A 13,053-nucleotide genomic window follows, 5' to 3' on the forward strand; every position below is an offset into this window, starting at 1 on the left:
TAATTCTCTCCTGATATTTTCGCTTCTTGTTTCTGATTGAACGTAACTGCTTTTCTTCTAGTTGTTGTTCTTCCAGTTCTAGCTCTCTGGATTTTCTTTGTAGCTCTCGTCTAGGTCTTTCTATTTTTAGAGGTAGGTATTCTTTTCTTTTTCAAATCCAAACTACTTCGTCGAGATAATCCGGTATTCCTTGAGGCTCTCGAGTGAACAGACTGCTTCGAGTGAACCTCATGTATCAAGGAAGTTGACTCGCCAGATTTATCTTCAACGACTTTTCAGGTAGTTTGTCTAGATTGAATTCTGGTTTCTCACGACTTCCAAATCCGTTTGGCCATACGTAGTCCCATGACAGACTTTGATTCAGACCTGCACTTTTCCGCTTGAATGTACCTTTCTCCATATCGTGGTCACGTCGGGGTCACCAAATTTTGTTTCCTTGATAATTATCAAATTTAAAAATGCCCAATAAATCCTACTTTTAGTCGGGATAAGATTTTATTGAGTTTTTCTTTGACAAATTATCAGTAACTATCCAAAACATTTTCTTTTGTTATCTACAGGGTCATATTATCAACAAATTACAAGGAAAAGTAATAAGAGATGAACAAATAAATATAACAATACTGCTCGCTCGCGTCACAGAATTCCGATATTCTGTGCTCGGGTCCAAAACCGAAAACCAATTAATGTGAATATGAAATAAGAAGCAGAAAAGATGTTTCAGATGTAATATATAACCTGAAATATGTACGACCAATTTTTTAAAGTTTAAAATTTGTTTGAAGTTTAATTGGATTTCAGATGTCTGTAGATGATTCAATAAGCTTTTTGGTCTAATTTTTGCAGTAAGAGATATTTCCCTTCAAACCATTCATGTTTACATTACTGGTTGGTTTAATACTAACAAATACCTAGTAAACAATTTGTAAGTAATTTGAATTTTGAGAACAGGAATGCAGAACTGTTTCAGATTCAGATACATCCCAAAAAATGGATCCCTACTTGGTAGAGTATATAAAATGTACTCCGTTGTTAACAGTAGCTCTTGGGGCTTTAATGCACTGTAAGTTTTTTTAAGTGCATATTTAGTATTTTCAAGATTGTTCTAAACTCTAGTATTTATCCCTCAGTGAACCAAGAAGGACCTTGAATGTTTCAACTGAACTAGAGTTTCTAGATGATAAAAAAAAGGTTAATTGGAAGTTGTTCAGAGAAAGTATCAATTCACTAGATTTCAGTAAGTTGAGATTTTTTTTATTCTTTGTTGTTTGGAAAAAAGGGGTTTTCATATTATTTGTAAATACATATTTTTGATAATTTCCATTTGGTAGGTTGGTAGTTGATTTCAACATAATGTTAGTGATGTGCATAATCGAATAATTCAGAGAGTCGAATGATGAGTACTCGAGTGATCTCAAAAATCGAAATATAATTCGAATGAAATTACTCGGATACACTATGTCTCTCGTCACTCACCGATTTAATTCGAGATCCGGCGATGCGAGCAATAAGCAAGCAATCACTCGATGCTCATGAGGTCATGTGCCATGTGAAACGCCCACATTAATGGCCAAATTCGGAATGAACTGTATTATTTTATGAGTAAGGATTGTTTGAATTTGTCGCACTAAGAATACAAACATATATTCTATTATTTTTCCTACTCTTACTTATTGTGAAGTTAATACCTTCATTCCGTTATTATTACTGTTTTGATATTGAACAATGCGGTCTGGAGCTAAGAAATCTATTGGTTGGGAAAATTTCGACAAAATAGAAAATGGTCAAGTTTAGTGTCGAATTTGCAAATTTTTTGGTAACACTACCAATTTAAACCAACATCAAATTTATTTTCATTTTTGTGAGGACTTTCATTTTTTGTTTATGTTTTCAATATATTTTCAACAAGCCACCATTAAATTTCAATGAAGTTTGTACTTGTAATTATTCAAAGTTTATCGTCAACAAATTTCTGAACATTCTCAGCCCAAACCTGTATTTCACCACATCCTACAAACAAGTGTCGGTATATAGACCGGCACTGCACTGGTGCGTAGCGGCGCAAGCCTTTAATACTGTTTTCGACTATTTCACTCACTACTAATTTGATATGATACATTCAACATTCGACTGATCTGAATCATTCGAATGATTCCATTTGACATCTCGAGATATCTCGAGTGATTGCAATAATCAAATGACCGATTATTTTTAATTCTAATTATCCCATCACTACCTAATATTAGGTATATTTTAATTTAAGGATTGAGAAAGTATGTTTTTGCGAGTCTAATTTTTTTTATGATATTCTGTGAAAACAATTCTTGGGGTATAATTAATGGTAAAATTATAGTATAGTAAAAACAAATTAATATGTATATCCCATTTCAGGTTTGATCCTTCCATAACTGAAATTCAATGCATCTATGATATTTTTGTGTATTTCTATTTAGATTATTATTTTGGGTAAGTTGCAAATATAATGTAATGAGTATTATTGAAATTAATTGTGAGTTTCCGCTGTTGAACCATTGGCTCTATGTAAATTAACAGTGTCATATTTATCAAACAAAAGCAGCAATTCGAATCCGCCACTTTTTTTACAATATTTTGAGTGCTTTAAAATAATGGAAGGTGTTATTATTAAGTAATCTTCATCCAGTTTATTATCAATTAAGAAGGAGTTTAAATGTTCATATGTTATGAGTAGAACAAATTATTAAAAAAAATTATGAGGTATCTGTGCCTGGGTGACTGTGACTAAAAGGTATGTATCAAAAAGATGAATGATCAACTCTTTCAAAATTGACCTTCTGAAATGCAATAAAGCCAAACAACTACTTGAATATCCATTCACTCAATTGTTAACGAGTGATTACAATAGATGTTTAGTGGATTATTTTCAAATATAATTGTATTTAAAACAAATGATTAAATCATAATGATTAGATATAAATTGAAAAGGGAAACTTTGAATTACACGAAAATCACTTTTTCCTATTTAATTTGTAATCCAATCATTCTGTTGTAAATTATCCCCTCAAAAAAAATAAAGCCGGCGCGCGCTTGTCTTCGTCGAACCTTCTAGGTGTCGCGTTGCATCGAGAATAATTCCCTCGGATTCCGAAGAATTCCAATATATATATATATATGTATATATATATATATATATATATATATATATATATATATATATATATATAAAAATAAATAGATGAGTACTCTTTGATCATTCCCATATTGATTTAAATTTAAGAGCCACCGGTATACAGCTGTTTCAGCCTATTGGGCATCGTCAGTACCGGGCAGGCGGTCCTCGATTGAAGACAAAATGAGAAAAAACCAAGAAAGTACTTGATAAGAATAGCTGCGTAAACGCAAGCGAAACATAAGTGGAACCACCTATTGATGTGACACCCAAGTCAACTTGCCAAGTTTTTATGTCAGTGTTGGTGGTTTGACCAATCAACCGACAACTGCGGTAGCAGAAATTTGGGAAGCTAACCTGAAATGCCATCACACCAATAGGTGGTTCCACTTATGTTTCGTTTGCGTTTACGCAGCTATTTTTATCAAGTACTTTCTTGGTTTTTTCTCATTTTGTCTTCAATCGAGGACCGCCTGCCCGGTACTGACGATGCCCAATAGGCTGAAACAGCTGTATACCGGTGGCTCTTAAATTGAAATCAATATGGGAATGATCAAAGAGTACTTATCTATTTATTTTTTGATTTTCATGGAATTATTTTCCAGCAGCTTGACTGCATTAACCTTTCTAGATTTCATATCATTTCTAGAAACATGTGGATTCGTTTTCCGATGGCATTTCAGGTTAGCTTCCCAAATTTCTGCTACCGCAGTTGTCGGTTGATTGGTCAAACCACCAACACTGACATAAAAACTTGGCAAGTTGACTTGGGTGTCACACCAATAGGTGGTTCCACTTATGTTTCGCTTGCGTTTACGCAGCTATTTTTATCAAGTACTTTCTTGGTTTTTTCTCATTTTGTCTTCAATCGAGGACCGCCTGCCCGGTACTGACGATGCCCAATAGGCTGAAACAGCTGTATACCGGTGGCTCTTAAATTGAAATCAATATGGGAATGATCAAAGAGTACTTATCTATTTATTTTTTGATTTTCATGGAATTATTTTCCAGCAGCTTGACTGCATTAACCTTTCTAGATTTTATATATATATATATATATATATATATATATATATATATATATATATATATATATATATATGAGAGGCTAGTCTAGTTTGGGAAGTTCAGGGAAATCGAGCTAATTAGGCGATATACATTTGAGTGTTAGTCCGAAGTTCAGTTAAGAGTTCATATGTTGAATTGAAATGAAATTGAGTTTGATTATACAGTGTGGTCAATTATTGTCAGACCCACGAGGAAAACATAACAATTTATGATATTGAAACATACATCCTATAGAGAAATATTATGTTAACTTAAATATTAAAATCTGTCTGTTTTCTATTTAAAATCTGTTTTTCCGTCAACCAGCTGCCGAAACTTGTGCGAGCTAAGGATTAACGAGGTGTTACCTTTTAACGTGTGATTCATATACTCAAAGTGTGTATTTGAAAGCTAAATTGCTATAGCTAAAAAGCTATGAAAAAAATTAAATTACAGCATAAAAATTCAATTCAATTGATTATTTGGATGGCATTCACATATACAATAAATTGAAATTTGTATGAAAAGCTGCACTAAACATCAGGAGAATCACTTAAGCAATTGCTTGAGTTGCAATTGCATAATTAGAACCAAACTCTACCCCAACCAGAGACGAAGCAGCAAATCTATTAATTGCTGACAGGAATGACGCCTAATTTGCCGGCGGGTTTTATATAGATTCCTTTTTTTATCTGATCAATGATTATCACACCATCTTTGCCTGAATGAGTTTGATCTACTCTTCTGATCATCCACTGGTGTCTGGGAACCTTCTCGTCAATGATATTGGATATTCTATTTGGATAGGATTATTCCTGTATTCCTTGACCTATCATCTCCAATAAAAATCTACCAAAATTTAAGAAGTTTTATAGTGAACAAAATCTGTAGTATTACTCAGTGCTACCACTCCCGATCAACCCATACTGATATTTATCAAAACCTATATATTTATTAATAAAGTCCAATATTCTTATCTTAATTAAGGTTTTAATCTCTTTAAAGAATGAGCATACCAACAACTAAATCATTGTACACGGTGCAAATTCAGTTGTTTACAAAGTAAAAAATTAGGAAAAAAGGTATAGCCCATCTAAAGTCAGAGTTCAAAATAATATCTCACGGGAATTGGATATACATATAGGTGTGCCGGAGGGTATCGTTTTAGGACCTCTGCTTTTTATCTTATACTTGAATGACATAAACTTGTTTATAAATGTTGATTTTGTAAATTTATTTGCAGATGATACACTTTTAGCATGCTATGATACAAGCTTAGATAAAGCTATTGATAAAATGAATGCAGCATTAAAGGATGTAAATGAGTAGGTACCTCATGGCAAATAAATTGAAACTGAATAAAATGAAAACTAAAGGAATGATTATGACAAAATATAAATGGAACATTAATTTAAATGAAATAAATCAATAACATGAAAACAATGAAATTGTGTAATGTAGCTTGGATTTCAGTTAGATAATTTATTACTATTTGGCAATCATCTCAATTATATATCTAAAAAAATATAGTATCTAGAGAACTATATTTCTTTGCAAGAATTTTTGGTAATTTATCCACTCAGTCTAAAATTACTATATACAATGCGATTATGCAACCACATTTTGATTATTGTGCTTCTATTATTTTCTTGTTTAATCTAAATCAAACATCAATTACAAAAACTTCAAAATCGCGATGTGCGAATTGTTCTAAAAGTGAATAGATTCACTGAAATCGGGATCATGTTACAAACTTTGCGGTAGCTATCAGTTTATTTACGGTTTTATTACTTAACTATGACATTAACATATTAAATTCTGAATAACTTATCACCTTCATATTTTTATGAATTTGTTAGTTTAAATTTAGATGTGCACAAATATGCCACAAAAAATCATACTTATTTGCATTTTTGCAGAACAAATAGTAGAAGTGCCATGAATTCTTTATTTTTTAAAGAGTTTGATGCATATAATAAATTACCAAATATAATTAAATCTAGTCCATCATTAAGTATTTTTAAAAAACAGTTATTGAAATCCATCCATAATGCTAGCTAGAATAATACTTGGTAAAATAATATTAATAAATATAGTATTTGCATGTTGTTTTCTTCTATTTATCATTGTATTGGAGCTGCACCTATTTTGCAATGTATGTTTAATAGCATATGTTATTTTTCAAACTAAAAATTTTTATTTTCAATTTTGAACTATATCTACATTTTATGTTTTTTATAATTATTTTCAATTTCTTTAATGTTAGTAATATGTTTTATAAAATATTGTATATTAGGGTTACCTATTAAAATAAATATATTCTTCTTCTTTAATTTTTGAGCAACGAATAATAATAATAAATTATTATCCAGCAACAATTAGGCTCATAAATCGGCAAAGAGAGAATGTGATATATTGAAAAATTTGCATGCAATATGGTGAATGTGAAGTCTGTCTGTTCAAATTCTGTTTTTCCTTTAATCAGCTGTCGCCCCCATTCGAACGACAACTCTCAGAAGTTGAGAAACTTGTGTGAGCTAAGGACTAACGAGGTCTTACCTTTTAACGTGTGATTCCTAACACGGTTGCAGAATCATTCCCGCTTCAACCAGATAAATTCTCTCGAGAAAAATATCTGGTCAAGGCGGGAATCGAACCCACGATCTTCCGATCGTGAGTCGGGCGTACTACCACCGCGGCTAATTCCACAATAGAAGTAAAGTAGAGCCAAGGATAGAAGTATGTGAAATCCCATTGCAAACATCTACCTTGTCTGAGTTGCTTGCATTTTGAAGACTGGTTGCATATCTGATGAAACATAATTTTCCGAAACACACCGTGAACCATACTCATAATACTAGAGGAAAGGATCATATAATCCAGTTTCTTCATAGAATCAGCAAAACTAAGGTGGTAGGAATTATACACTTCAATCAGTTAACAAATAATATACAAAGCTCACCAATGGGTAAATGCAGGCTTAAAGTGATAGTAGTTATGCAGGATATATGCTCATACAGTATAAATGATTACTGCGGTAAAAAAAGCATGATTTCCCACAATAGATACTTTTTGAATGCCACAGTGACTTTATTATGTCGTGTAAGTCAGTATGCTATTATCTATATGTATTAATTTTCAGTAGTAAAATGATACATCCGTATATAAGGTATATACCGACAGCTGTTGTGGCAGAGTATTTTAAGTAATGTCATTACGTCCCCATCTCTTCATATGAAGCAAGTGTCATTGGAGTGATCAATATATGAAATGTATTGACTTTAGAAACAACATAGGAATCTCTTCATTTGAAGCGTCATTGGAGTGATCCATATATGAAATTTATGGACTTTAGAAAATGCTTTGGAATTTTTTTTTAATTCAAATCTTTTATTGATTGAATATATAAAACATATCATTCAATGATAGTAAAGCAAATATCAACAAAAACAATTTAAACTCTTTGGAAAAATTTGTTATCACTACAAGGTAGAATTCTTGGAATTTTTTGCATATAAAGAATCAGAGTATGTGTATATTCGTAAGAATTTTTAATAAAACGATTAAAGATGTAGAATGTTTTCTTATTTTCGCTTCAGCATCCACCTACATTTCACAATACTTTCCACGTTCATTTTAAGAAAAGATGAATTTATTTTCTAGAAACTATCAGCAACGATGATGGAAAAATTCTACTTCGGTATTGCGGAAGCTCTGCCATCAATTCTTCCCGTAAATCACGCAATGAACTCTGTCAAACAATTTATGACAATATTTTAGAACAGGACAAAGTGGATTTGAAAGTATATTACTCATACATAAAGACATGTACAGAAAATGGTATTTTATTGAATTGGAGAGAATTTTTGTCGAACCTGAAACACAAACCTGATGAAAAAATTCATAAACTTCTTCTAGAAAATGTTTGCGACAGTGGTGCAATTGAAGAAGCCTTTTCCATTTTGGAAGAAATTAAATATGAAGGCTATTCTGTTGATGAAGATGTATTTGCCAGCTTGCTTCTAGGACACACACTGAAGGGGTAATTAATTTTTATTTCTAAGGCTGATGGTTGATGAAAATTGTACTATTTAATATGACTTTTTTAGAGGTTTGAAAGCAGCCGAGTCCGTTCTACTCACAATGAGAACTGCTCAGATTCCTGAAACAAACAACACGAAACTTGCGATTTTGAAAGGACTTTTAAGGAGAAAAAATCACGACGATTTTAAGAAATTCTTAAATTATTATCCTTTGAAATTGGACGAAAAACAGTTGTTGAATATTTTGCAAGAATTAGGATTAAATGGAGAAATATCTTGGTTGCAAGAGGTAAAAACGCCAGTGAACAAGTCTGTTATATATTCGTATTATAATACACAATATACAGGGTGTTTAATAAACATGCGGCAAAAAATTAAGGGACTATTCCTTGGACTATTCTAAGGATATTTTGAACTATGATGATTTTTGATGAGGCACTTTGTTTCTAAGATACGGGGCAAAAAAGAATTTCGACAACAATTTTGGTAATTTTAAAATTATTAATGTAGCGGAAATAAATGTATAGCATACTACACTGGACCTACCAAGTAATAAAAAAATCTAACAATTCCCGTGTCCGGAATCACACGTTAAAAGGTAAGACCTCGTTAATCCTTAGCTCGCACAAGTTTCGACTTCTGAGGGTTGTCGTTCTTAGGGATGCGACAGCTGATTAACGAAAAACTGATTTAAACCTATTTACAACGTTCCGATTACGACAAACGGCTGCAGACATTCAACTTGCTGGGTGTAACTCAATTAGATACGATCCTGGTGTTGTTGAGCGGGGGTAGTCATTTTCAACAGTTGTTGTAGATTAAGAAACTTTGCATGTAATTTTTGGTAATGAATTGTTATTGTAAAAATTCTTTTTTGCTCCGTATCAAACAAAACGTCCCGCCCTATCAAAAATCGGTCATGTAGCCAATAAATTCCATTCTGTGGAATGGAATATATATATATATATATATATATATATATATATATATATATATATATATATATATTTGTTCATTGCATATTGGTGAGCCCGGTATATGAAAGGGGCGTTGGTCCACCCAGCACTTCCCGAATATATTTAGGTATATACTTTTCGGAATACTCTTCAGTGGTATGATTTTATTAATAGGCCCATCAGAGGGGTAGATTTTTTCTGAAAATAAAAATTTTACATATCCTTTAAACCTTTGTCAGCCCCATGCTGTTGGTCAGCCCATAGTTATACAAATCGCTATATGAAGAGCATCTTGGTCAGCCCTACAATGCTGCCACATCGAAGGGCTGACCAGGAACGCGATCCATTTCAGTGTATCATTGGATTTCATCGTGAGGGTATCAAGTGTTTTTAAAATCCTGGCAAATCCAGTTTTCAGAGGTAAACTATGTGTTAGTTTACCGGAAAAAATATATTAGGAAAAGAAAAAGATACTATTGACTATTTATGTTTCATATAGTTTCTGTATTATGTATGATTGATTACTTGTTTATTTTGTGGTAATTCATGATCACTTTAATGAAATGAATAAAAACACTTTTGTCTAAGTACCACTAGTTGATTTTATGTATACGACCAGTTTCGGGTTTGACCCCGCATTATTAAGTATTTTTTCAATACTTCAAATCAAATCAAAAATCTTCATTTCCGTAGATCTAGGGACGGCATGGAAAAAGTCACATAACTCAGTACAATTACAATGAGGTCACAATCATAAAACAACATAATTATATGATATATTACATAACATTCAGACCATAAAAGGGGTACAAAAATTGAAATTTAAAATTCCAAATCAGACTGAAAAAATTCATCAAGCGAATAAAATACCTTTTCACATAATACTTTCCGAACTTTTTGTTTAGAGAGCTTTACACTAGTTATTTTTTAATGGATATTGGGAGCTTGTTGTACAGTTTTTTTGACATGATATGAGGTCCATTAGTCACCTTGGCTAACTTATGACTAGGAATTAAAATGTTATAGTTTTTTCTCAGGGTGAAGCCCGAAAGAATACATGTATCATCTCTGTTCTAAAACTTGGAGCAATTTGATTTAACGTAGATTACGCAATTAAAAATATACATGCAAGTAACAGTTAATATATTCAACTTTGCAAATAGTGGTTTACAGGAATCGAGTTTTTTTTAAAACAAATTGTTCCAATATTTTTTTTCTGGAAAATTAATAAGACACTGATTCTATTGCAGTTGCCAAAACAAATAATACAGTAATTGAGGGCAGAGTAAATATATGCATAATAGTAACTTTTAAGAATTTCAATAGACACAAAATTACGCAGATTCCATATTACAAAACAATGTGTCGCTAATTTCTTCAGTATGAAAACAACATGATGATTCCAATTGAGTTGGGAATCAATAAAAACTCCTAAAAATTTTTTATAGTTCATCTGTTCAATATTTTTAATCTCAGACCTAACCAATACACTACAATCAGTTTCCTGAATTGTACAGAAAATGGTGTTGGTTTTAAGATTATTTATAATCAAGCCATTCTTAGAACAATAATTTTGCATGTTGAATACATCATCATTTGCTCTTACTGACAATGTTTCACATTCCGAACCACTGACAGTAAAAGATGTGTCATCAGCAAATTGTATAGAGCACTGTGGATGATTAATTTTTGAAAGGTCATTAACAAATAAAATAAATAGTGTAGGCCCCAAAACACTACCTTGGGGCACACCTGTAACAACGTTTCGAAATTCAGAGAAAAATGACCCAGTCTGAAACCTAACTTTAACAACCTGTGTACGACCAGTTGAATAGGTTTCAATCCATTTCAGACTTGGACCACGAACGCCCATGCCAAACAGTTCATCAAGAAGAAGACCATGATGACTGATATCAAACGCTCGTGTCAAGTCGAAAAAAACACTAAGTGATTTTTCATCGTTGTCGAAGTTTGATAGTACATGATTATGTAGAGAAAGGATGGCATCCTGGGTTGACAAGCCCACTTGAAACCCATATTGGTTGTCAGATACGATATTGTATTTATTTAAAAAGGACACAAGTTTTGATATGATTCTTCAAATATTTTCGAAAATGGAGATAGTAAAGCAATACCTCTGTAGTTCGACATTACATGTTTATCGCTTTTTTTATAGACTGGGACGACCATTGCTTGCTTAAGTCGGGAAGGAAAAATACCTTCAGAGAAAGATAAATCGATTAGATAAATCAGAGGTTCCATTATTTTCAAAGCAGCCTTCATTAAAACATTGCCTGGCAATTCATCAACCCCACTGGAATTTTTCGAACATGCGAATTTAATTGTTTCCACGAGTTCAGTTTCATCTATTGGATAGAGGAAAAGACTCTCAGTTTTTACACAACGATTTTCAATGCCACCAGGTGCAGTATTTTTTACTAATGACTTCACTGAATCGACAAAATAACTACTAAGTGCTTGAGATATACCGGGACCATCGTCAACAAGTACACCATCGCCAATGTCTTAGATGAATCGTTTATAATAGTATTTTTCCTGATGATAGACCAGGCAGCTTCAGATTTATGTTGAGCCTTGAGGAATTGATCATTAAAGTATTGACTTTTTGAGAGCACAATTTTTTGTCTATGATTTTTTAAGAGTTGCTTATATTGACCCAATAAATGTACATTGGTTTGGCTCTTGTTCAAATTATAAATATCTCTGAGTAATATATCTTCTTCAACGATATCCTTAGTAATCCATGGTTTGTGTCTACTTGAATTTTGATTTTGTTTAATTTTTTGAAACTGTTTAGGAAAGGATATATCAAAAGCTTGAAGAAAAACATCATGAAAATGGGAAAATTTAGTATCGAAGTCAAATTCAGTGAAGTATAGAAAATTGCACTTTTCATCCGATAATAAATTTATGAAATGGAGGATATTATGATCATCAAAATTTCTCTTCAAAAAATAATGGTATATATCAGCGGCGACGAAATTTATAGGTAAGGTAATACTTGGTAATGGGGTCAAACCCGAAAACGGTCATATGAATAAAATCAAATATAGGTAATTAGACAAAAGTGTTTTTATTCATTTCATTAAAGTTTCAGTATTCCTACGAAATCTGCAATTGTTTGACACGCGTTAACTATTTTGGCGCGAAACTCTTTGAGAACCGTTACGATCTTTGCAATGATCCTAATGCTATTTTGTTAATTGGCTTGCCAATATTTTGGTATACTTAGAGAATAATTAGAGAATATATAGGTATATGACGATTACAAATAAATATCAAAGAATCTACTTAATTTTAAGTAATTCACTGTTTTCCAATTCTTAACTCAAATGAAATATTATTTTCCTGTGTTTTCATTTTTAGTTCGAATGGATGTTCCAAATTTGGTATATCGATTTGATGTGAATGTGTGTAGAAAGTAGCAAGTATTAGAATAAATATGATACTTCACGGAAGCTCATCAATTTTTTTTTATCAAATAGACGTTACAGTTTGTTCAGGACTGTTGTATTAAATATTCATTATGCATGTATTTCTTCAAGCATTACGATATCTATTTATCACTAGTGAATAATGAAATCATTACAGAAAAGCAAGTAGGCAAGTTCGTTGAATATTATGTCAATTCCATCCACCCGTCAATAAAATTTACCACTGAGAGGAAGGTAAATAATTCATTAAATTACCTTAACTCAACCATTACAAAAAATAGCAATGAACATGAATTGGCAATTTTCCACAAACCATCTTACACGGACATTATCATACATAATTCCTCTATGCACTCTTACCAGCATAAAGTTGCTGCATTCAATAATATTCTTCATAGACTATT

At 32.1% G+C, this 13,053-nt stretch overlaps 1 protein-coding gene across 3 annotated transcripts in view; it reads left to right on the plus strand.

Annotated features, from left to right (window-relative positions):
* Nucleotides 1-627: 627 nt before the first annotated feature.
* Nucleotides 628-13,053, plus strand: part of LOC111502001 (Leucine-rich pentatricopeptide repeat containing 2) — a 53,973-nt gene continuing 41,547 nt past the window's right edge. Inside the window, exons 1-5 of one of the 3 annotated variants that reach the window (XM_023155945.2) lie at nt 628-747; nt 802-1,063; nt 1,131-1,237; nt 7,859-8,237; nt 8,305-8,527. In XM_023155945.2, the coding sequence (XP_023011713.2) occupies nt 954-1,063; nt 1,131-1,237; nt 7,859-8,237; nt 8,305-8,527 (819 nt within the window). In that variant the 5' untranslated portion in view covers nt 628-747; nt 802-953. Of the gene's footprint in view, nt 1,064-1,130; nt 1,238-7,858; nt 8,238-8,304; nt 8,528-13,053 lie in introns of all 3 variants that reach the window. The other 2 variants (XM_074177182.1, XM_023155944.2) reach the window with 2 other exon arrangements.

This window comes from Leptinotarsa decemlineata, unplaced genomic scaffold, assembly GCF_025532065.1.
Source record: "Leptinotarsa decemlineata unplaced genomic scaffold, Ldec_3_MD MMD2_tig00002159_RagTag_RagTag, whole genome shotgun sequence".
Taxonomy (NCBI): Eukaryota; Metazoa; Arthropoda; class Insecta; order Coleoptera; family Chrysomelidae; genus Leptinotarsa; species Leptinotarsa decemlineata.